Consider the following 26,465-nt stretch of genomic DNA (forward strand, 5'->3'; position numbering starts at 1 on the left):
TTAAAATCATTTGTTGCTCAAGCCCGTTGTCAAAATTCGCTGGGTTTCCTTGAGGTTTTCAAATTTTCCACCTTTGAAAACGGATTCTTTTCCTTTTCCATTTTTAATAGAAAAAAAGGTCAAATTAAATTCAAACAATACCAAAGATTATTGCAAATTACATGCTTTAGGCGTTATAAAATGTGCTTTAATTCCATTCGCACGCAAAACTAATATAATTCATTGGACATTCAGAATCTCTAACGCGGCGCTAGAACGAGTATCCTCGTTTAAGGATCTTGGAGTCATTTCCGACGAAAAAATAACATTTCGTGAACGGTCTTATATCGAAAGCCAACAGGAATTTGGGATTTATAACAAGATTATCGAAGGAGTTCAAGGACCCATACTGCCTTCGTTCACCGTTGCCTCCTTTTAGACATGGAAACACTCTACGAAAGGCGTGTGATAGCACGTGTTATTTTTGTGAAGAAGCTGATCAATGCAGAAATCGATTGTCCAGCATTGCTTAGACAGGTCGATATCAATGAACGCCCTCGTACTATAGGACTTCAGAATTTCTTCGGATCCACTTTCAGCGGACCAACTACGGACAACAAGAGCCATTACACGCTATGTTTAAAGTGTTTAATTGGTTCTGCGAGTTTAATTATTTTCACATGTCCACATAGACTTTCAAATCAAACAGCAGAAAATCTTCATCATATTACGCAGCTTCACTCATGTAAATTGTTGATGTTTATGATTGTACACTCAGAGGAAATCTTATTATAAATTTCATAAGATACATCTTATGAACCACTTTTTTGCGTCCAAACTAATTTTTCATAAGAGTCTTATGAAATTCTTTCAATTTTCATACGATGTTCTTATAAAAAATAGAAGAAACGGCATTGTGAAAAAATGATGAACACATTCATTCATAGCATCAGTTTTTTTCATCATCTAACAGTACGAAGCAATCGCCAGTTCATAGTTATTATAGTTTTCCTTCAATGGTAAATGTTATTGTTATCTCCGGAATGGTAAGTTCGATTTGATGTTTTTGGGGTGAACGTTGAATATATTAGTAAACTAAAATACATTATTTGTTTACTTTTTAGCAAGCTGATCGGCAAAAAACGAAAGGTCGAGGATTAAGATGCGGCAAAAGAAAAACTTTGATGGAGCCGTCTGTTGATGCGCTGCTGATGGTGACAGTGAAGGATTTAATTTTAAACGAATTTGGCAAACAATAAAGTGAATGTTTTCAGCATGAAATATCGAGAATTTTTCTTATTAGAAAGTGATTTACTGTTTCCATAAGAATCTCTTATGAAAAGCAACAACCTCTCATTGAAGTAGGCGTTCATCTTCAGAATTCATTCGCGTCATAAGACAATCTTATGAATTTCATTAATTTTTCTTATGGCGCCACTTCATAAGAGAATCTTATGGCATACATAATTGTATTTTTCTGAGTGTATAGCTTTATATTACTTTATTTTGTTAAGAATTCATGTAGACTCAGAATGTCAGATGGAATAATAATAATAGTAATAATAATAAAAAAAAATAACTGGTGAAACCAATAATTTTTCTGACTACCGTAAAACGGGGTAACATTGATCGCCGGGGTAACTTTGATCAACATGAAATTTTTTAACATAATCATCAATAACAAGTCTGGAGTTGGAATAACTCGAAACTTTTTTCTACGTTCAAACACTTAAAAGTTGAGTTTCAAATTGGGAAAAATTTGGTTTGTTTTTGAAAATTTCAAATGTAAGTAAAAATGTAATTTCAAAATCTTGAAATATCTATTTTTCGAAGGCTCGCTAACAAACACCCTCCCTGATGAAATCAAAGCGTCTAGAAGCAGCAGGTTGATTTATGTGAGAGTTCATCTTTTTACCTTGGTAAATCTATAGTTTTTGTGTAGTTTTCGTTGTATTTTGAGGTAAATTTTTCAAATTTAAAAACAGACAATTTCCAAGAGTAAGCGAGTCTGGGACAAAAGGCTAGAAACCCTATCAAATGGTAAATTTTGAACAGTGGTTGTATTTGGTTGAGAATGAATTGATCAACCTTCTCTCGCTCAACGCTTTACTCGGAAGCAAAGGTTGCTTTGAGGCAGCGAAAACGACAAAACCGATGATGCATACGCTCTCAACATGGCCCACCTTCACGAAGCAATATAGGTACATTCGAGGCAGCGAATCAAAAAAACCAAACGAATGGCTCTCACTCATCTCCTGTTACATTCTTGAGGGAACCGAATTCAAAAGGCACAGCAAACCCGAGTCTCCTCGTTTGTGCCTGGATCGAATACCCGAGGTTTTTCTGCTATTGCTATTATTGCACAGCAACCGCACGCAGGCAGCTAGTTTTTTCGTTTTTTTCCTCCCCTCTCCTTGCTCCATACGTTGCGGGCCTATGCAATGCAATAAGTTTGGTTGTTGTCGTTGTTGCCTCAACCTTTGCGGCGAGGTTGAAGATGTTCTCCTCAACGACAGCTACCGGCTTGAGTCCATCGAATTCAATAACGTAAATGAGTATGTGTGCCTCGTCTTCTTCATGCATCATGTAGCAACCGAACGTTGAGAGAGTTCGTTCGGGGCAGCAAACGAATAGTGTCTCTCAGAACAGATCCTCCTCATGGGGGAGGTTTGAATGAATGTATATGTATCGTCTCCTGTATAGCTATGCGAGGCCTCAAAGCATGTATTTTAAGAGCCTCTGATGAGAAAATTGGTGAGGATTTCAATCACTGATTTTGAAGGAAAAATATAAAGGGGAATAGTGCGTGGACCTGAATGAAGGCTAAATTAGGGTTTTCATATCCCGCGACTCCAAAAAGAGTGCATTGAGATCATTTATCCAAAAATTCAGGAGAAACTTTAAACAGTAGAATCCCGCTTATCCGAACTCCAGTGTTTCTGAGCTCCTCGTTATCCCAGCCATCAGGTTGACACAAGATCCATATTTTAACCGAGCTTTGCGCCCGGATGGTATGCAAAAGGATGTAGGGGAGATAAGGGCATAACGAGCACCCAGGGCATAATGAGCACTCCTTTTTTCTACATAAGTACGTATTTTCTTAAACAAATTTTCATGAGGATTTGTTGCGTACTATCCATAGTATTAATTTTTCACCAAAAAAGAGATATCCTTCTCATCTTTACAGAAATATTAAATAATAACCAGCTAGGTTCTCAAGTGACGAAAATATTATAATTTTTGAGCACCACCAAATAAGCTTTTATGACCTTTTAAATCATCTTGATCTGAAATGTACGCACTGCAACATGATCTACACATTGTTTCTCAATTTTCAACATCATAAAATTTTTGATTTTTCACTTTAATCAATTTTAAAACGCTTTTTTACTTTAATTTGTTCACTAGAGGCGAACAGAGCACTTTCAATGAAGGCATATTGAGCATTTTCTGCCGGGGAATCTAGTAACGAATTCAACTCGATGAAGTCAACTGAATAATAGAGCTACAGCTTGGCTTGTTTCGCCTGTCGATTTGGCCTATTGGTAAGGTGTTGGAGAGGTAATCAGTAGACTCCAGTTCGATTCCTGTTCGAGGGAATTTTTTTTTGCACATACCATTAATGATTGATTTTTGTATTGTTACATTATACAGCTAATAGCATCAAAGCATTATCCGTCAAACAAAACACCAGAAACATAATGTACGAGCATGTGTTAATTCTTTGAATTCTACAAACAAATCTAGATTATTTTGTTATTGCTTTGTTTGATGAATCTACGCCTCACCGTTTAGTGCAATCATGATCATGAATGATAAATGAAAAAAAATCACCTCGACTAGGAATCGAACCCGAGCCTACTGATTACCTCTCCGACATCTTACCAATAGGCCAAATCGTCAGACGATACAAGTCAAGCTGTAGCTCTATTACTCAGTTGACTTCATCGAGTCGAATTTGCTGCTTGAATTCCCGGCAGAAAATGCTCATTATGCCTTCATTAATGGTGCTCATACTGCCTCGGGGTAGTTTCTCATTATGCCTCTACAGTGACTGGTTTTCAGCTTTCGGCAAAAAATTTTAAAATGCATTTTTAAACGTTTTAATCTATTTTTTCAAGTTTCATCCAATTAGGCAATAGACTATTTGAGTGTCTGAACACGAAACAATGATGTAATTAACATATTACAGCTGTTCTCTATGGTTAAATAAGCGTTTTCCTTAAGGTGGCCATTATGCCCCCATCTCCCCTACAGTAGAACCAGAAAAACCGGAGGTAGTCGGGAGAAGGACCCCCTCGGATAAGTAAAACGGCGGATTAAACGAAATACATTGACGAACGCTATCCTTTTTCTCTGGTATTGCATATCATCCAGGCGCATAGCTCGGTTCCTACATGGATTTTAATTTTATATTTAATCGACACCTTTCTCACAAGTTTAGATTTTAAACTTGCCAAAAACGTCGATTTTATAGCTTAACAATATATCGTGATGATAAAACACTATTAACATGGATTTTCAGTAAAAATTGTGGTTCGGATAACCAGAGCTGGGAAATGCGAGATTCTACTGTACATATGTCGTGTTATCGGAGGTGGCATCGTGATATTTCATTTCAAACAATTACTGTTAATGTCTTGGAGGTTAGGTGACTTACATGACAATTATAACATTTCTTAAAAAAAAAATACTCTTGAACTATACCTAACTTTTGAGCATATTGATTACTGTTTGCATACTCAAAGGCGTTTAACGCGCTCGCTGTTTATAACGACTTAAAAAAATGTTGATTGAAACAAAATATTTAAATAGTATTCCTTTCGTAGTTTTTTCATAAGATGTGCAAGAACTTCATAAAATGGAAGAAATTCGTTGGTTTTTCTGATCAAATGTCTTTCAACAAAAAAAGAGTACATTTGTTAAAATTTCACAAAAAGGAGAGTACGCTCATTTCTTGATCGAAAAAGAGTACATGTACTCTTAAAAGGGTACGCATGGTATCCCTAGGCTAAATTTCATTTGGTTTTGTAGCTAAAACAATTTAGCCCTTTTAATTTTTGCAGCGTCATTGTCTATCTTTCGATTTTAATTGTTGTTCGGCCTTACCCCTTAAGGTCTGCGATGTTGTTTTTTTTTGGACCGCGAAGATATCGAAACCAAGAAACACCGAAATTCAGCATTGTATATGTCAGAATTCACTCGACCAAATCTTACAAATTTAGTACATATATTTGAGCCACCGAAAGTGTTGTAGAGTTTCATGATTAATTTTATATTATTTGAGTTTGTTTCGAACTGCCTTAGCAATTGATAAACTAGCTAATGTTACCACAAAGAATCAAATTCTAAACAAAGACAAAATCGATTTTAAGATCAAGTTTAAAGTAGTCTAATAAATTTGTGCAACCATGTTTTACGTTTATAGGAGTGCAGTAATGGTTTCAAAAATATGAAACATGCCACATTCCCCTTAACAGAAAAAATATTGAAATAAGTTATCTATCTTAATCCATTTTACGTACGTCAACTTGATTTCCTATCAACTTTAAAACTTTTGATGTACACGCGGTATGATTATCTGTGGACATTGAGTTTTTAAAAGCCATTGAAGTTGGCAAGTGTAGCATGATGCCCCAGTTGACGGTACCTACTGTTTCAAATCAATCTCAATAACAGTACATACATTAAACCAAGAACTTAAAACTTATTTTTCGATTCTGTGATCAGCGTTACTGTTTTTTTTTGTGAATGAAACGGAATGAACCACATTGCACTCATAACACATTTAAGGTTATCAACGAATGCTCTATGTTGGTTTGCGCTATACGTTGCAGGGTAGGTGATGCAGTTATCTGTTCTTAAGCTTGAGTTGATCTTTTTCAACCCAAACATTCGGAGCAATGCGGAGGCCGATGGTAGTATAACCCACCCTAGGCAACTAGTACATTCCAATTCAGAACGAATGTATAAAGAATCAAAAGCTAACCACCAGTAACAGGGAATCACAAACGATTGCTCGTTTTGTCGTCAACGGGAAGATAATCGTGTGGGATTGGCTCGTGAATCGCGAAGAAACACTATACTTATACTATACATATAGCAGACATACACTAGCCAGCTAACTATATTTCATAGCACTGCGCATGCCGATTCGAAATTCCAGCATACATCAATAATGTTTGTTTACATTTTTTCCTATCGTCTGGCTTGATGTACATAAAAAATCGTTTAAAACTAATTCTTCATCGAACGTAACATCTATCGCCAAAGATATATTGTGTTGAGCTGAAATAGCATTACCTGGTAATTAATGAACTGCATCATGCACCTAGAAGTGCTTGGAATAGTGGAATAAAATACCTGTGCAGCTTGTCTACTACTCGCGAATAAGTTTTCTGCTAGTATGTGTTCTGAAACAACACTACAAAGTCCACATACAATATCGGAAAATTATGTAATCAGTCAACCAACATTATAGATCCAATAGAATTCTGCCATTAATAGTTTATGCCATCGGTAGAATGATTTTACATGTGAATTGTGATCTGAATCGAATCTTTATTGTAAGTCAGCAGAAGATCTGAAGACAGAGCAGCAAATACGATGTACAGTGAAACGGTGATGATGGTTTATAGCTATCGAATCCTGCAGCGCTAGTGAATGAATAATATTTTTCTGCTCCATCTTCTTCACTATAGCCATAGCGATAGCCATGTGTGATATTGAACCGAATTTTAAGTGCAATATAGTTATTATATTTTCCGAAAATTAACGCATAACGAGTGATGGGAACAATCATATGTGGAAAGTGCCACCATTTTTAACAAGTGCTTTGAGGGAAGAAATGTATCACTAAAATGAATATTGAATCTCTGCTGAAGGCATGTGCCCTGAGGATGGAATACTAAAATATCGATTAGTTTTGACGGATGGAGTTTACCAGAGACGATGATTACTGGTAAGGAAACTAACTAGTTTTATTCTATGCTCATCGCTCTTAAACATTGGCAGCATCTGAGTTATTCAACAACTTCCGATCATTTCGGGCGTGAGCGCTACCATATTTATTGGAATACTATTGCACCGACTCGCTTGTCTATTTTAATTGCACCGTTCCGCGATCGATGCATGCAGTCGTGTAAGAAATTTTGTTTCACGAATGGGCCGTTCCTCTTCCAATACTGCTCAACCCAGCGTAGCTCATTCTGTAGGGAAAATAATTGTTTGTGCGAGTGTGCAGTCCTACCGGCACAGAATTACTGAGAAAGCTGTAAAATTATCGATTTTTTATTACTTTGTCGCGAGAATCGATGTAAGTGTCATAGTGTTGAGTCCCAAGTTTCAACATGGATATATTTTCAAGCTATATGGTGCAAATGGTAGGCAATTTTAGTCCAAGTTTTTGTTTTCATTTGCGGTTGCGAAAATGAAAGCCAAAGTTTACGGAACCATTTTTAACGCAGTAAAATTGTAATTTGTCTTAAATTGAAATTCAAGAACGTGCTCGAGTAACAATTAAATCTGTCCCACAACTTTATGTATAAAACTAATTTTCTGAAACTTTATGTCTAAATTTTTTTTCAAGTTCTGAAATTTTTTGATGTGCTGGCTGTTATAGACTTGAACTACATGTTCGAAATATACCTTTTCCTAAAAGCTATTGATCTTCGTCTATAATTCTTTTCCATTTCATATTTCCCTATCTATTTTCTTCATTCTTTAAAAGTGAAGTAGATATAAGCACGCAAATGTAATCAAACAAAACGAGTTTGGCTCCTTGAAGCCTAAAGAAACTGTTATGTATATTTAAGTAATTTTAAACGCTTGACTTTTTATTAATTATTAATTCTTGCACTGTCTGATGTTTTGAAATATGTATCCACACTTACTAGAAGCAAAGCTTTCAAATCCTGTTAATTTTTTTTTTCGTTTCATAAACAGATCGCGTATTTTTCACAATAATTAACTAATGATTAAGTATTATTTTCTTTTATAAGTGATCTGTCGTCGAAATACTTTATCCTATTTGGTGTTTGTCCCGCTGACTATCCAGCAAACGTAGATGCTGGTTTCCATCAATTCAAATTGCTGAAAAATCAGCAATCCAGATTGCTGGAAACCAGCTATTTCTTTAAACACAATCGGCTGTATTTAGTATCAAATTTATATTTCAATTAAAATTTTGAATTCTGGCTGTGCATATAATAAGCAATAAAAACAATTGTTTCCTCCTATTTTTCAATAATGGATATATTTATTTCTAGAAACAAGATATTTTTTTCAATATTTTAACACCGGCTCTGGGATGGCAGCTTTGTGCCAAAGTATTGATCATCCGCCAGCTGTAAAATAGATTTGATAAGCATCCATTTTAGAATATCTACATGTCCAATAAAAACTCACCCTTGACTTGATATCTGGTTGCTTGGATATAGAGGAACAGAAAATCTTAAATATAAAAATGAATTTCTGTCTGTCTGTCTGTCTGTCTGTTCCCTATAGACTCGGAAACTACTGAACCGATTTGCGTGAAACTTGGCAGGTGGGGGTATTGGAGGCAGGGGAAGGATCCTATTGTGGTTTGAGACCCCTCCCGCTCTCATGAAGGGGGGGAGGGGCCTCCCAAACAAAAGACAATTTTTTGCATAACTCGAGAACCAATCTATCAAATGGTATTATATTTGGCATGTGATGGTATTTGGGAACGAAGAATATCTGGGGCTGCCTTACAAATGTTCATATAACTCGAGAACTAATCAAGATATTGGATCCAAATTTGGCATGGGAAGGTATTTGGATACGAACAATATTTCAATGTTTTTTTGAGACCCCTCCCTCTTTTCAGTAGAAAGGGAGGAGGGCTCTTCAATATTTGTTTACATAATTCAAAAACTAATAAAGCAAATGGAACCAAATTTGGCATGGGAGAGTATTTGGATACGAAAAATATTTCAATGATTATTTGAGACCCCTCCCTCTTTTCAGTAGGGAGATATAAAGGGGGGATGAGGACCTCTTTTAAAGTTTTTTACATAACTCAAAAACCAATTAGGCAAATGCAACCAAATTTGGCATGGGCGGGTATTTGGGAACGTGACATGTTCTAATGATTGTTTGAGACCCCTTTCCACTTCCAGCGGGGAGATAGGATAAAAGGAGGAAGTTTCATACAATTTTTACAGTAAACAGTAAATGGAACCAAATTTTACACGGAACAATATTTGGGTACGAGAAATGCTTCTATGAATATTTGGTATCCCTCACTTCTTCAAAGAGGAGGATGAAAAGAAGGAGGAGAGGTCTCCCTTAAAACTTTTAATATAACTGGAGAGCTGATCGAAATTGAACCATATTCGGCATGTGAGGGTATTTAGATACGAGAAATGTTTCTATTATAAATTGAAGCCCCACCTTTTCAGCGGAAAGATATAAAGAGGGATACGGGGGCTTCCATACAATTTTTTTTTAATAACTCGAGAATTAATCGAGCAAATGAAACCAAATTTGGCATCAAGAAGTGTTTGAGTATGAAAAATACTTTTATTAATATTAAGTTCTCACCCCTCCATTCAATGGGGAGAACAGAAGCGGGTATGGTACTCCCTTTCAAGTTTATGCACAACTCAAGAATTTACTACGCAAATAAAACCAGATTCGGCATGAGATGGTATTTCAACACGAGAAATTTTCCATGGTTATTTGACACACCATGCTCCTTTCAGTGAGTAAGTACATGGGAGAAGGGGGGTAAGGCCAATACAATTTTGTTAGCATAAGTTCTCAATTTATGCTATCGAAGCCGACAAATGGAAACAAATATGGCATGAAAAGGTACTTGGTTACGAGATATGTTTCTACGATTGTTATAAACCCTTACGCTTTGTAGAGTAGGGGAAGAAAGGAAGGGGCTCCATATAATTTTTTTTTTGTAAAGATTGAAAACTTATCAACCAATGGAACTATATCTGAAATAAGAGGATTTTTGGGAACGAAAAAAACAATGGGTATCACGATCTCCATTCAGCAAGGGGTGAAGCGAAGGACAGAGGGGGTTCTAGCATAAACCCAGAGCATATCAAGCAAAAACAACCATATTTTATAAGTTAAATTGTTTGCGAACGATTAATTTGGGACCCTGCTTTTATAGGGCGAAGCTTAAGGAAACAGATAAAAATTATCAGATCTTTAACACAAATTTATAGATCAAGATTCAGAATATATGTAAGTTTAAGTTATCTTTGTGTTGCAAATCGAAACTCCAGTTGCAGCTCTCATTTTATAGCGGTTGTTTATGAATTACGTTACAATTTGATTTAAAATAATCCCAACAAAACAATTTAAAATTTAAATAATTCCTAAAAATATCATTTGATTTTGAAAGGTGTAGCAAAGCACACCGGGTCAGCTAATAATTGTATAAATCTAACCAAAATTCGTAAAATAGAATCTCACTCTTCAGCGTACGAAAACAAACAGACTCTAATTTGCCAAATCGATTGCTGATTTTCCAGCAAACTAGATCAATTGCTAGAAAGTCCAGCAATTTGAAAACCGATTGCTGATTTTTCAGCAGAAATGACAAGAACACAACCAAATGCTGAAAAATCCAGGAATTAGAAAACCGATTGCTGGTTTCCAGCAAAAAATTTGGATTGCTTAACGTTTGCAGCAATTTTTTTTTTGCTGGAAATCGAGGCGAAAATTTAAATAAATATTGCAGAATTTTCCCGCATTTAAGCGGGCTGATAAAATCAGGACATTTCTTCTATACAGTGTTCGGCATCGCTAACTGAAAAGTTAGCGGCGCTAATTAGATCGCTATCTCGGTCAAAGTTAGCGATCGCTAATAAAAGCCGCTAAATGTTGCGTAAAAGTTATCGATCTATAATAAAGTGCTAATCGCTAATCGATAGTAGAAAGTTTTGAAAAAGATAAGCAAAACACAAATTTTTCAACCATCTTTAATTATAATATTGACTAAAAAAGTTGTTAAATGATATAATAGGGGCAGTTTTCGAACTTATTTTGTAATATTTCTGTACATATCAGTTGCGTCAGTCCATTTTTAGTTTTAGTTAGCGTATTTGGTGGAAAGTAAAAGGAAAGAAATTGGAATCAAATTTTTCAAAAAAATCATCCGCTTATCAATTTTTTTACATCAGTTAATGCAAAGATTCTCTTTAGGTACAAGTTTTGTTTTGTCTGAAATAGTTTTTTATCTTTTTTGACATTACTACACTTATTTTGTTCTGGAAATTTCAATTTTTCACAACTTTTTTTTTATATTCAAAGAAGGCTTATGCTTAAGATATAAATTTAAGTGAAGGCAATTAAAAAATACGCTCATTTCTATGATTCCAGTCAAAATCAAGATCGAATAGCTTCTGAAATAAATCTTTAACGAAAATTTGAATACCTGATCGGATTTAAAATTTTAAATCTGAATGATGCCGAATTTATGATCTATAAGTCTATGGTCAAATTAACACTTCAAAAAGTTAGCGTTCTTCAGTTGGCGGAACTTTGTTATCCGCTAGCTGAAGAAAAATATAGCGAGAAATTTAATTCGCTAACCGAAAGTTAGCGGGCTAATTAGCGATTAGCGGATTAGCGTTTTCGTGCCGGACACTGTTTCTATACATATAAAACAGAGAGAGACAGAAATGTACGAACACGCAAAACTTTTCACTGGATCATCCGATTTGCATGCGATTTTTTTAGTTGTGTTCGTCTTCACGCGAAGAAAAACACAACGGAGAGATAATTTTGAAAATGTTTTTGTGCAATTTGAAAATTAATTTTTAGTATTTATTCGTATCAAATAAAAGTCATGGCACCCAATTTCCATTTTTTTTTTTTTCATTCGAATCACCCAGAGTAGGAAGGCGTCTAAATCAATCAAGGCTTACTAATGTTCATCCATCTATCTATAGGAAGTTTTGGCGCCTATTTTCATTGCCAGTGTACTTTTCACGTGGCACCAGTAAAATGGATACTTGGATATGATTGTCCCTACGGGGTGCTGCAACTAGCCGGTAAGAAGCATATTTACGAAATTTGTTTTTTGTTGCATCAGAATCAAGGCAAACAAATATTTTCTTAAATGATTATTCGTGCATCGTTAATTTTTTTGAAATATTATATTCTTTTAGCAACTCAAGCAATATGGATGTAAAATTTTCGATAGACTCAAAACATTACCATTACTAAATCATTTTTGATGAGTTTTGATAACACCAATAGAAAGTCATTTAACTGATAAAAAATCACCTTTATTTATTTTTTGTTGATTTTTAGAAGATGTTAGAAATTTATCCAGTCAGTTTGAGAATTGAATGTTATCAATTTTGTGATTCCAAGTAAATTGCATCACTATCATAAGAACGGATTGGAGGATCAGGAAACATTGAAAAATTCACACTACCTTTTATGCTCATTTAAAGGAACTTTTCCAAAGTTAAGCTATATAGGATTTTAACTTGATATTAGATCCAACTCTCAGTTTCAAAAGTCAGAAAAAAGGATCGTAATCAAAAATATAATCAATCTTGAAAGAATATAAAAAATTAACATCTAAGTAAAAAGCATGCCACCTAAAATTCCGAAACATTTAAGTAGGTATAGAGAAAAATCTGAACCAATACACAAAAATACAAAAAAAAAGTTTCTTACCAGATATCAGATAAAAAAACAATCTATCAAGCACAAGTGAGTTTAAGAATATAAACACTTGAACTCGATCAACAAAAACAAAATCAAGATCAAAGAAAATCAGCTTTTAAATTTACGTTCAAATATAACTGAAAATCCAGATTCATAAAGCCAAATTCAGAATATTAATATAAATTTACAATAAAATTCAGAATTAAATTTAACAGTTTGGATTACAGTTTCTTATCCTACGATCATAAACTAAAATTTTAAATAATTTGTGATTGCTTTGAATTTTTATTCCAAATACTCAAAATAGATTTGCCTTCATTCAAGGCTTCAAATGCTAAGAGAAAAGTAATCCAGTAAGTAAGTAAATTCTTTTTTTTTTTAATTTCCTAATTTATAGTGCCATTTGCCAATCCCTAACTGAAAATTGAAAAAAGATAAAGATGACACAAATGTTAAAGACATTTTCAAACATTATATTGATTAGAAAAGTGTTGCTGTAAAATGAGATGAATAGTGACTTTTCCTGAATTGTTAAATATTTGTCAAACTCAGCTCTGTCAATTCACAATTATATTCAATTAGTGTATTTAGTACAGAGTCCGAAAACAACGACATTTGAAATAAAGAAAAAAAAAATTAAAAATTAAGTTTATTTTCATTATTCTTTAAATGTTCTGGTTTTGTCCAATTCATTTTTTAATTTTTCTATTCTGACGATCATGTTTAAAAAAAACTTTAATGTATTTAAATACAGAGGTAAACAAAAATCGAAAAAAAACTCAGTTTATGACGACTCCAGCAAAAAAGATCCATTTTCTGTTCAAATCAATCTTCAGCAATTTTAAAATACTTGATCAGATAGGAGTTTTTAAATAGGAATGATGGCTAAACTAAATTGAAACTTGATAGATTAAGCGTTCTTAAGTTACCGGAAGAAAATAAGTTCGCTAACCAAAAGTTAGCGTAACTTATTTGTATATTGAACTATAATTCTAGATTTTTTTCTGGCACAAGTGGATACACTTGCTTTTATCCACTCAAAAGGAAGGCTGACTAAGGAACAGTGCTAAAATATAAAAACAAATTCTCAAAAATACAGGCTCAACAAAGTTTGCCGGGTCAGCTAGAAAAACACCTTGAATTTTCATTTTTTCGGATACGTCAGTAGAGCTCCTATCGTTTTTAAAACTCCCAAACAATAATTTAAATAAAGCTTGGGTACCGACCCCTTGTTTGTTTGCCGACCCTGAGTTTTCTGTTTTTTTTAAATGTGAATCAACCCAGCAAAATACGGAATTTAAAACAATATGCCGACAACCGTTCATTGTTTACTTGTCCACTTTACTTTGAAAACTATTGCATGTTTGGGGAATCGCTTTCTCCTAATTATTGAACTAGGAATATATTTTCGGAGGTTTCAGTTTATCAAACATTAAGTTTTGATTTTGAAATATTTTATTTCAAAATATTTTTCTTAGCTTTGTCGAAATTTTAATAAGTAACAGTAATTACCACTTTTTGGAGAAAGAAGATGTAGAATTAAAAAAAAACATTTCTCTTTTTCATTTCAAGTACAGGCGTCGTGTAAAATTACAAGATAACTATAAATTTATATTATTTGAGAGGAACTTTATAAATATGCAATTTATAGAAAGCTTCTTAATTACTTGAATTAAACAAAAAAAACACTCCAGAATGTTAAAAGTACAAAATATCTGGGTAAAAATCAGGTATCATTGACATTTAAAAAAAATTAAAAAATTAAAAAACATAGAAAATAATTCGAATTTATGAGTTTTCTATAAAATCAACAAGAATGAGAAAAAAACTACTGTGGTTGCTTAAATTCGCCCAATCGAAAATACTGAGCGATAAATAGAGAATATTGAATTTCTTTTACAAATTCAGTATAAGATTTGAAATTTAGAATCTGAATCTGAATTCAGCATTTCATTTTCCAATTGACCGTCAATTCTCAAAATATGTTGATCATAGAAACATTCTCGTAGTTGAATTGCGAATTGCCATGAGTGATTTTCTAAAAATAAATATTTCTTTTCTTCCAGTCTTGCCTTCTTCTAGATTGAAAAACCGAATTTGAGACTTTCACGTTTTGGGTTGTTCCTTCAGTTTCATGATTTTTCTGAGTGTTAAGAACTTGAGATCAATTTTGAAGGTACTGAACTTATTTGGATTCCTTATCTGATTTTTAAATTACTTAATACTTAACCGAATTACTGATTTCGTGTTTTAAACATCTATATTTTCAAATTAAATTTTTGTCAGAAACTTTACTAATGACACTTTATCATGAGTTCAGACCTTATTTTATAACAGTGGTTTTAATCTGTTTTGCGTTTTGTTTTGAACAATTTTGAATTTAAATTGCGAATCTGGATTCTGCATTTTGAACCTGAATACAATTTTTGAATTTCTATCCTATAATATAGATCTCTGAATAGTATACTGCCGTTCTAAGCAAGAATGTCCTATGTGACTATTGGGTCAATTCCACTTTTTTGCTCGAAACGGTCTCTTTTAGTGTTAGCTTTCGAATAAAAACACAAACAAGTATACTTTGTTCTGAATTTATACGAAATTTTCATCAAGGTGGTTGTCTCTATGTTGATAGTTCTCCGCAAGAATGTCACACTAGAGAAAATACTATGAAAAATGCAAATTTTCCAAAAAAAAATTTTTTAAGATGAGTTTATTTGTTGAATTTAATGTTATTCACTGAAAAGAACACTAAAATAGAGGGCAGAGGAGAAGCGAGAAGCCTTGAGTGTTTTATTCTGAGAAATATTCACTAAACACTTTTCGGTAGGCACTACTTACAGGATCCATACTCAAATATACATTTTTATAAACAAAGAGGAACGTATTTCTCAAATTACGGTTTAGCATGAGTTTTTGGGAAAAAATAAACTAAGCAAGCTTTTAAAATGATAGAAAAGTTGTAGCCGTGTGACAGTTTTTCGTAGAACTAGCATCGGCATGCGTTCTGATTCTACGCAAAAGTGTCACATGGAGCATTTTTGGCTCTAATTTGCGGTTTTTTTGTTGTAGGGAATTTAATTTTTTTGGCAGAAAACATTGTAAAATGATTAACTTGAACTGTTCACTACGAAAAAACTGTGGGTGAATTTTTAGTTTGAGAGAAAAATTGGAAGTATATCCGATATTTCAATCGCGTTTTTCTCGTTTGCACGTTTTTCCACATGGGACAATCTTACTTAGAACGGCAGTATAAAGTCCTAAAAAAAATCCCAATAATTATGAACAGAACAGACAGAATTCTTAACCAGAAATATCTTATTTGAATTCTGAATCTTCGATTTTCTATATGAATTTTTACTTCAATTACTTATTCGCAATTCAACTATTAAATCAGACTAAAAATTCCGAATGATTAAACACTGATATTTCATTTCTGGATCACCATTATGGAACTTATTGAAGTTTCAATTGAGCATAAGATTTAAGAGTAAAAATTTCAAATCAAAATTTGAAAAAATGGTTTGTTATTTTAAATATTTTTTATTATTCCGGAATGATAAGTTTCGAACATATAAAAAGGATCTTATTTTAGTTTTAAAAGCAAAACGAAGATTCGGATCAGGATTTTGTCCCAATGATGAATTAAACTGAAAATCAAGAATTATAAATTAAATACAGATTCCACAATCCGGTCAGAGGCAAAAAATTTAGATTTATAAAAAAAATTGGAACCAGAACATCGAAAATTTATCAAACCAAATCTCACCAGATTTTTTTCCTCACTAATCCGTGCAGGGAAAGTCTGGACTATTTTATTTAAAAACTTTGCAAAATCCGGGCATTCGATTTCAAAGTTTACAACCCAAAATCGGGGCAACATCCAGGCAAATTTAGGAATTCTCAATAAAAATCTGGTAGAAAAAATAAGTTTCTAACGACAAGTGAGAAACATTTTTAACCCTTCATTTCATGATTTTTTTTATTTTTCCTTAAAAATCATTTTTTTCAGTTGAAAATGCTGAGTACATCAAGAAAAAAATTGAAATAAAATACGATTTTTCACATTTTCTATACATTAATTGTTGCAAATTTGTTACTTTATGAAACGAAGGGTTAAAATGTGTAGTAGAATTGAGGACCTGAGATAAGATTTCGAGGTTAAGGTCTTAGTTCTGAGTCGAGATTGTTGCTCTTGATTAACTTTATTCGTTCATCATAATTTTATTATGAGTTTAAAATTTTGAGTTTAGAGCTGTACAGCTGTATTAAAATATCCAAAAGGTCCTTTAAAAATGACTCAAACCTTTGAGCTATGAAAAAATATAGTTAAAAAACGTCAAGTGAAACAAATCTGAAATTTTTTCATATAAAACCGCTCGAGACAAATTCGAGAAAATGCATCTTTCCCTATCAAATGGTTAACTAGAAAAAATGAAAATGGAAATAGCTGGAGGGCCTAGGGGAAGGCAAAATTCCATTTGTATTTCGAAGTTCAAACTATTCAGCAATCATTATAATTTTTGCCCCTTTTTCGATTATAAATATTTTCAAAATAAAACGATAAAAATCAAGGTAGAATTGATAAACTTGCATATGTAAATATTATGAAGGTGTTTTGTATCCTTTATGATCAAGAAAACTCGTTAAGACCATCAGAATAAAGACTGATCAATGTTACCTCAAAGCATCAAATTCTGAACAGAGACGTAAACGATTTTTAAATCAAATTTAAAGTAGTCTAATAAATTTCTGCATCCATGTTTTACGTTCATAGGAGTCCAGTACTGGTATTAAAAATATAAAACATGCCACATTCCCATTAACAGAAAAGATAATCAAAATATATTGAAAAAAGTGATCAATCTTACCCCGGATTACGGTACTGATTTTTTTCATTCGAGATGGATGGCTCCAAGTCCAAGAACTAGGACTTCTTTAGCATAATTTTTAAAATCATTGATGTTGTGAAGAATAAAGTATAAATGAGTAGAGAATAACCAAACTAGTCTTATTTATTTTTTTTTTGTTTCGATTATAGTCGTTTTACCATCTTTATGGCATTCGCGACTAAACTAGTCTTATACAAAACCTTATTTCATCGTATTTGAAATGTTCAAAAAAAGTTGCGTGCTTACTGAAATTTATTAACCCCCAAATTACCAAGGTCCAGAGATAGTCGGGCCTAAAAATTCAAATAGTTCAATAGCAGGCCAATACACCATACTGAGGGGTGATCCCAAACTTTTGGACGTTAACTTAAGTGTCTATTTTATTAATTAAAAGTACATTCTTAAATTTTTGCACAAAATTTTTTGATTGTGTTTTGAGAAGTATAGAATAAGGATTCTAATGCAACTCAAATTTTGAAATTTGGTCCACCCTATCGCGAGATGATCGGCTTTGAATATTGAGTGCGTTTTTTTGAAAATGCTCTAACTTTAGGTTAAGTTTTAGGTGCAAAACTAAAACATTATTTCTCGGCAAAATAACAACGAAATAGCTATTGCTCATTATCTTTCAAATGAGTTCAGAAGATTTGCAATATGTCCTAAGACGGCTGAGATATGAACGATCAAAATTTGCATGTTTTTTAGTGGGTGATCCCAAACTTTTGGCCGGCAGTGTATAAAGTTTTTCAAAATCTGTCTTTTTTAGATTAATTCGTTATATCATACATGTTGCCGAGGATGAATAAATAAAGAAAATCTATTTTCACGAAACGCCTATAATAAAGGAGCATGTAGCATAAGCGATGAACTGGAAAAAACGTCAATTGAATTGCCTTTCAATGAATAAAAATGTATTAATTCTGACGAGTTGATTTGAAATGATCGTTGTTTTAAATTTTATTCGAACTTACTGAATTGATTACCCTGTATATAAATTTTTCACTTGAACAATAACTTTAATCAAAAATTTCAACTGTTTCTTTCCAACAGCGATGAATACGTTACGCAGAAAATTTAAGCGATTCGCGGTTCAAGATTAGTTTTCCTAGTCATTGGGGGGTCGGGCGCCTGCCTGTACCCCCCACCACTGAGATTCTAGCCACAATTAGTATGTTCGAACAAATCAAAACCGAACCAATGGGATTCTACACCGCTTATCCGCCGCCCCAGGTTGCCCAAACGCCGATCACAACTTCCGCAGATACTCGACCCGATCAAAACCACCAGCAGCAAACGGTGATTACTGTGAATGAATCCAAGCCTCCAATAAACAATACCGGCATCAATGTAACGAGCAACAGCAACAGTCAGAATGCACCTATTGTGTCAACCCAAACACTAAATGTAAGTATATTTATGTTGAAATATCGCGAATTACTTTATTAAAAAAAGATGTTATGCTCGTTTAAATAATTGATCGGTGCCATCAGCCAGAAATATTGTTACATCCAATTATTGCAAGTCGTTGTTTTAAGATTCCAAAGTTTTGCAAGGTTGAAGTTGAAGCCTCGTCATTAATAGTAGAAAGTGTTCCTAAATGCGCCTAGCGGGTTAAATGCGCTATTTGACGAACTGACTGTCAAGACAACATAACTAATCAATGCATTTTGAGGGTGATACGCTTCAATCATAAGAGCAAGTTCACTGGTGTTGGGAAAAAGTGGTTGAAATTTCGACACTTACGGTACATTTTGAAAATTTTGCCATGCAAAAACATTTTCAAGATCTGTGTTGTATTTTCGCATGCTGTGATGCAAAAATAGTAATATTTGTATCACATACGGCTGAAATAGAAACAGTGTTGTAAAAAAATACAACGCCCCAAGATCTTGAAAACATTTTTGCATGGTAAAATTTCCAAAATGTCAAAATTTCTACCACTTTTTCCCAACACCAGTGAACTTGCTCTAAGGCATGCACAAATTTTATAAATTTACATACTCAAAAAAATTTAAAAATTTGAACAAACTTTTGATGTAATATTTGACTTTTGAAAATTATGAGAGTGACTTGGTAGGCTGTGATCGAGAGTGTCGTGTTTTTTTCGTGCTTGAAAATTTAATTTTTTCGATATGAAAATGGACATAAAAAATTACTTCAAGGCTAGACTCCGAAAATATATCACAAGGATTGATATCGAGAAAAAACCCCAATGTACCCGGAGAATCCTGAAAACAGCTCGGACCGCTGCCTGTCCAGGAATTTCAAAGAATCTTTTCTTTTAAATTTTAAAACATCAAGACCAAAACCAGAACTTAACTGAAAAAACAACGGCGCGGAAAAGAGTAGCTGAAGTTTTGGAAATTTGTGTATCCCTTTTTTTGAATGTGGATAACTTCGAAAGGATATCCGAAAGATTCTTCATCGTTACGAAGCTAAGTATACAATTCTTAATTTTCTCAAGTGGATATTTAGAGGTTATAAATGCTGAAAGATGTATGGTTCGCCGAACATAAACGTCGCTAAAGTTTCATTCGAAAACCCTTATTAAAAATATAGGCTTATTTATTGAACCATTCTGGCTATTTGGTTTGAATCGAACTGCAAATATTTAGGCTTAATCAATATTAATATTATGAAGAACCAACATATCAACAAATTTTTCAGGATCTCGAACTTACATTTACAAATACTTGAAAAAGTAATTTTATTTACACTTAAATTAATAAACAAAATAATATTTCAATAAATAGCACAGTCTTTTTTAAACCATTAATTTTAACATTTATATCTTACAAAGTGTTATAATTTATTTCATAGTTAATTTCATATTACTTTCTAAAAACGAACTCGTTGGAAATGGTTTCCATTTTCTTAGAAGTTAAATATATTAACGCTGAACTGACAAAACAAAATGTATTTTCGTCATGACAAACTTAATTCTCAATCAGCTGATTGAATTGTAAAAAGATAATGAAAAAAAAAACAAAATAAAATCGTAGATTTCCCTTAAAATGGAATTGGAATGGAATCATTACCAAAATCAAAACGCTGACAAGGACTGTTCGATCTTTATTTAATTCTTCAAAAGCAATTAAAAAATAGGCAAAAATTTAAAAAGCCGATATCCCTAAACAAAATTATTTGCTAGGATGCAGAGGTGACCTCGGTCCTAAAGCACAAATTTATTTCTTTCATTCCTTTCTCTTTCTTCCAATCTATTCATTGACTACTAGGACGTGGCCGGCGCCGTTATTGATGTTTAAAGAGAGAGCATCAGTTTTGGGCATTGTGAATATGCTGTCAGTCCCAGACACCATTCTTTTGACCTCTGAACAAAATTGTTGGCCTCGGTCAATCACGGAGTAGCTAACATCGGCGATGTGGAATTAGTCCTACTGAGCCACGCCTGCGACTATGGAGTTCGAAACGCGTTAAAAGTAAAGTGGTTTAATAAGAAAATGGTTTAATTCCAAATAAACAGCTAATTCTTGTCAAATAAACAATCTTTGAACTTAGTACGAGGCAGTTTCGGGTTCCATAGTTTAGGATGGATGTGAGTAGTCTATCAAGCTCTAAGCTAAGCTAATATTTTGAGTTTGACTTTTGAAAATTATATGTCAATAAACACAAAACAACAGGTTAAATAGAAAAAAAATGATTTTTATCATACAAATTTCGAAAGCTCTAATTAACATCTTAAGAATGAATTGAACATCTTAAAACAGAGTTAATGTTTTTTTTTTATGGATGAACTGATTTCGTAAAATGGTAACCCTAAGTTTTGTATTATTCCATAAAATAATAAAATACACAGATTTTGATAAAATTACAGCTTTGTCATAGGAAAGTGATCATTTTCTAGCGTTTTCAATGAAATTATAATATTGCGAAAATATTGCCAGAGAAACAGAAATTTCGCTTAAAACATAAACCGGCGCATCCAGCCGAACGGTTTAAGGTCCGCCAATTTAGACCACGTTTCCTCTTATTAAATCGTTTTCTCGAAAACTGAAGAAGCTTTCAACATAAAAGTAGTATTGTATAGAAAAGAGATGTCTGCTCATATGTATATAAATTTTTATACATATATATATTTTTAGTATCAGAACAACAATACCTTTGAATATATATCTTTGTTCTTTACTTTCACAACTAAGCATGCCAACTTAGAACAAGAAAGTATAATAAACATTCTAGCTAGTGTCAACTACTATCAAGTGCAGACCTCCTGAAGTTAGTTCTCTTTTACGGACACTTTGATGGGTTAGAAACTGTTCCTGTTTCTGGATACAACGTGGATTAAAGGAAGCGGTTCAGGTATGTGATTTTAGATATTCATTTTCGTGGAATTTAGAGAAAAATTAGAAACGAACCAGTCGAATCAGGCGCTTAAATGCGCATTGAGAAGGCTGATTACAATTCTGCCGAAAAGCAGATGAAAAACTATTGTAAAAGTTTTTTTTCGTAGATTAGTTCAGAAGTTGAAATGGGTCAGGCGCAATGAGAAGTCTGATTCCATTCTGCCGAAAAGCAGGCGAAAAACTATTTTTGAAAAGTTAGAAATGGATCAGGTGCTTCAATGCACATGAGGAAGTCTGATTCCATTCTGCCAATAAGGCAGGTAAAGAATTGCAGCTATGAATTAGTTGCTTAAATGCGGAGTTCAATGTCTGGTTTCAACTGGAAAATAAGATGCAAATTATGCAAAATACACAGAACAAGAGTTGGAAAATTATTTTGACTGGAATGTGCTGAAAAGACAGATTACTGCGATTAGAGAAAAGTGATTTGTTATTCTGTAGAACGTAACGAATGGATCCGGAAGTTCTGAAACAGTAATTTAAGGAGAATTAACAGTTTATGAGTTAATCTGTGGAGAATTTACAGACTGTTAATTTCTATGATGAAATGATTTAGGATGTTGAAAAATTGCGAATGGACTTACGTATAAGAGTAAGTTCATTGGTGTTGAGAAAAAGTGGTAGAAATTTTGACATTTTGAAAATTTCAAAATGTTTTCAAGATCCTTGGGCGTTGTATTTTTTTACAGCAATGTACAGCAAGCAAAACGACAACACGTGTTATTAAAAAACTTGAAGGTCACAGATCTTGAAAATGTTTTTGCATGGCAAAATTTTCAAAATGTGCTAACAGTGACAAAATTTCTACCACTTTTCGCAACACCAGGGAGTCAACTTGCTCTAAATAGGCAAAAAATGTGAAGGTCTTTAAGATCTTCATTGTTTATGTACTACAGTTGACCCAAGTTGTGGTGAGTGGGAGTTGGCCATGAGAAAAATTAGTGATCGGTCGTGTTTGTGACAGCTCCGCGAAAATAATCTTATAAATTTTATTTTTAGTTACGAAGTGTAATTTTTAAAATAAAAAAAAAACGCAAAACCGAACCATGTGAACGTGGACAGAAAAAATCGAAAACGAGTTTTCTAGAAGATATCCGTTTTAATTCACCATGGCGTTACTACTTTTCATTTCCGGTAAACGAAGTACCACCAATTCGGCCAACAAAGGAGCCTCAAGAATTGGACGGGACGCTTATCCTGCCTTGGTGAGCCCGTTCTGATCCATTTAATAATTTGTTTATTAGAATAATCTTATATCTTAAGTCAGTATATTTATTTTTTGTTTAACATCCTTCAATCGATTTTCTCTTTATAATGTTGACTAAGCATCACGAACTCTACCGAGTTTGTGGATTTTGTTCACAGGAACTTAATCATTTGAACGTTATATCTAAATCTTTTGTAAATTGATACTGTAAAACGATGTGAAAGTATCTTGAAATGCTGTTTCGCACGGAAAGTAGATTAATTTTGTACTCCAATTAGCGTACAGATTTCACGTGACCATAAAAGCTTCGGCAATATTATTACATTTTTAAGCTCAGGATCAATGAAGATGTGCTAAAATCGATTTGCTGGTACGAACTTTTTTAATTGGAAAACCACCTAACTCATAACTTCAAAAAGGCTAAGTCACCCATTTCATTGCCACAGATTTTAAAATCTCTTAAAATGGAAAACCAGCTCCCACAGAATGTTGAAGGTGCCCTGGCCGAACCCAGCGGACTGTGTGGGGAAAAGGGGAAGGTAGTCGACGTTTACTTACAGGATCAGGTGCAGGGATCTTTACGACCCTCCCATAAACTTGAGGAGGTTTTGAAGCATTGTTAGTTAATTTGGGGCGGGGTAACCCTGAGAGATGCTAGTTCAGCATTGCGGGATATGAGTATGTCCTACACCTCATATGCTCCTAATGTTTCCTACTGAAACTGCTAACACTGACTACTTGGAAAATTTCAAAAGAATTATGACAAATAATCTAAATTAGAAAGTTAAAAAAAAGTTAAATTCTAGAGTTTCATTTGATTAGGTCGTATGAGCCACCCGACTTGTTTCGAGAAAATCGCTGCTGAAGTTTTGTAACACCTTTTTAAATCTTGATTTTCAAATGTGACTCAGAATTGTCTGAAAAATTGTTATGCGATACAATAATATATGAGAAATATGCCAGTGAAAGAAATACAGGCATAAATTTAAATGTTCGGGTAAACGAGTACTTACGACCTTTTGCATTACGTTTTTGGCTCAAACGTCGTTTTGCAAATTGGTTTGTTTTATCTGATAACATGACTTATTTTGTCCTAACCTTCGCTTATTTCCGATAATTTGCTTTAAGTACTAAATTTCTCAAAATTTCTAAACGTATTATGGCTCCTCTGGGGTATGGGCAAGTAATTTGAGGAAATTCCTCCAACGGTTATTTAAATAGTTCTCAAGCATCTTAAAAAAGGGGATTAAATAAAGTGGACTTACGTTTGAATCCCTAAAGCGTTGTCTGCGGGTGATATGCGCTCTACAGAATTGGTGAGAGGGCCTTGTCCAAGTCTCTTAACATAAGAGTTTAGCAATCTCTAATCACATCTGTGCTGCAGCTTGGAATCTGTGCTGCGAGGGACTGTGAATCAGGTTCCTATTCAACTGGAAATGGCCGATTACTAGCTGTGACTCTGATAACCATTCATAGAGTGCAGAAACCACAGAAATAGCTCATCCGAAGCTTTTATGTTGACTGCCACTGTTGGGAGAGAAATTATCGGGCTGAAAAAAAAGTTTAGACATAAATCTAACGATTATTGCACTTACCCAGTAACAAGATGAAGAAATTTATTTCACTGCGATAATCAGAACCACTCTTTTAGACGATTCCTGTTTTAATAAATTAACATTTCAGCACCTGGCAATGAATTTCCTTCCAAAATGCAAAACGTTGCAAAAACCAACCCGGCGAAATGTTGTTTTGCCTCATTTTGCATCACGGCAATCCAGTGCTGCGCAAAACGTCGTTAAAACCAATTTGCACTCAAAAATGAGAAAGTGTTTATGTATGTATGTATGTATGTATGGTTCCCCCATCGGTAGCAAGGTCCTGCCTATGTCTGTGTGGCTTGGCCTTCGAAATATTTCTAGGGCTTCCACGGCCGATGGTTCGTCGAAGGAAGGCATCCAACCCTCAGAAACCTACAATGGTTGGCAACCCACTCCGCTTGCAAAGTTTCTTCCGGTTATCCCCAGATGCATTCCTTCTAGAAATATATAAAAATTATATAGTGACAGTAAGGAAAATTACATAAATATAATGATTTATAAATAAAATAATAATATATAATATATGAAAATAGATATAAATAACAATTAGCAATCATATTTTTTTAAAAGGATACGTATCTGAAACGGTCAAATTGATTGGTTAAGTTAGGCATGGTTTAATTTAGTTAAGTTAGGCATGGTTTAAATATCGAAATCTGTACCAATGAAGTTGTTTTTTTTAACGTGATTCAGAAGTTCTTTCTAAAATGTGGTTATAAAGAACGTACGTAAATAAAGTTGCAAACTTTGAATATTACTTAACAATGATAGGTGAGGCATCTAAATAAATTATCACGGGGTTACTTAGAAGGGCGTTTAGAAATTTAGCCAATGAAATCAAAGCGAATTAAACAAAGATTTTAGAAAACTGAATCAATATTCGTAAATTGCTAGGTGAATGTATTTTTTTAAGTTATTTGTTGTTGTCTTATGAGCAATACTATACTTAACAGTATTCATCATTGATATACTCATTTTACTTGCCGTGAGATTTGACTGAGGCTGATGGCAACAGACACGCCTCCCGCCACGCACACGCCACCGAACTCCAACCACCTCAACCTCTATCGAAGTGGAGAAGGTTACAGTGCCAGAACCCATACGCCTCGCAAAACGCGGCAGTATATCATCAGCCTCAGGTCAACTGATAAAATAAGATTTGTGAAGTTCTTTTTTCTATATAAATAAGTCGATGTGGTACCTGGTTTTGGCCAACCCCATTAATTAAATAAATCATGTTACAACAGGCATGTCAAACTGGGGGTTCGCGGGCCGCATGCGGCCCGCGTAGCTCCGTCTTAAATTGTCACAAAAAAACACCACTGATTTTTATGTAAAATATTACTGCCAAAAAACTAAAGCTGAATGTACCGATTTAACTGATTTTGGGTACGGCCCTCTACGTCAACGAAAATTTTTAATGCGGCCCGCACACCTAAACGAGTTTGACATGCCTGTGTTACAACATTCAATATTAAATGAAAATGAAAACAGATAACATGGGTTGATCTCCCCAAATTTGTTCCTCCTTAATCACTCCTTTCGTCTCCTCATGCTCTTGCTTAGGTCAAACTCTCTCACCGTAGCATTGAACGGAGTCATCGACTGCTAACGCTGCTAACGGTTGCTCTCACTTCCTAAACTATTGCAATTATCACACCCACACAGAGATAGAGCACCAATAAGCTTCAACTTTTTTTTATACCAAATAACATCACCACACTCAAGCCCCTATTCGCGTTTCAAAACTTTGCCGACGCCA

General features: G+C 33.9%; 1 protein-coding gene across 4 annotated transcripts in view; it reads left to right on the top strand.

Annotated features, from left to right (window-relative positions):
• Window positions 1–6,268: 6,268 nt before the first annotated feature.
• Window positions 6,269–26,465, top strand: part of LOC129749070 (zinc finger protein 577-like) — a 31,687-nt gene continuing 11,490 nt past the window's right edge. The window contains exons 1-3 of one of the 4 annotated variants that reach the window (XM_055743912.1): window positions 6,269–6,285; window positions 6,681–6,940; window positions 18,585–18,938. In XM_055743912.1, the coding sequence (XP_055599887.1) occupies window positions 18,705–18,938 (234 nt within the window). In that variant the 5' untranslated portion in view covers window positions 6,269–6,285; window positions 6,681–6,940; window positions 18,585–18,704. The other 3 variants (XM_055743911.1, XM_055743914.1, XM_055743913.1) reach the window with 3 other exon arrangements.

This window comes from Uranotaenia lowii, chromosome 2, assembly GCF_029784155.1.
Source record: "Uranotaenia lowii strain MFRU-FL chromosome 2, ASM2978415v1, whole genome shotgun sequence".
Classification (NCBI taxonomy): Eukaryota; Metazoa; Arthropoda; class Insecta; order Diptera; family Culicidae; genus Uranotaenia; species Uranotaenia lowii.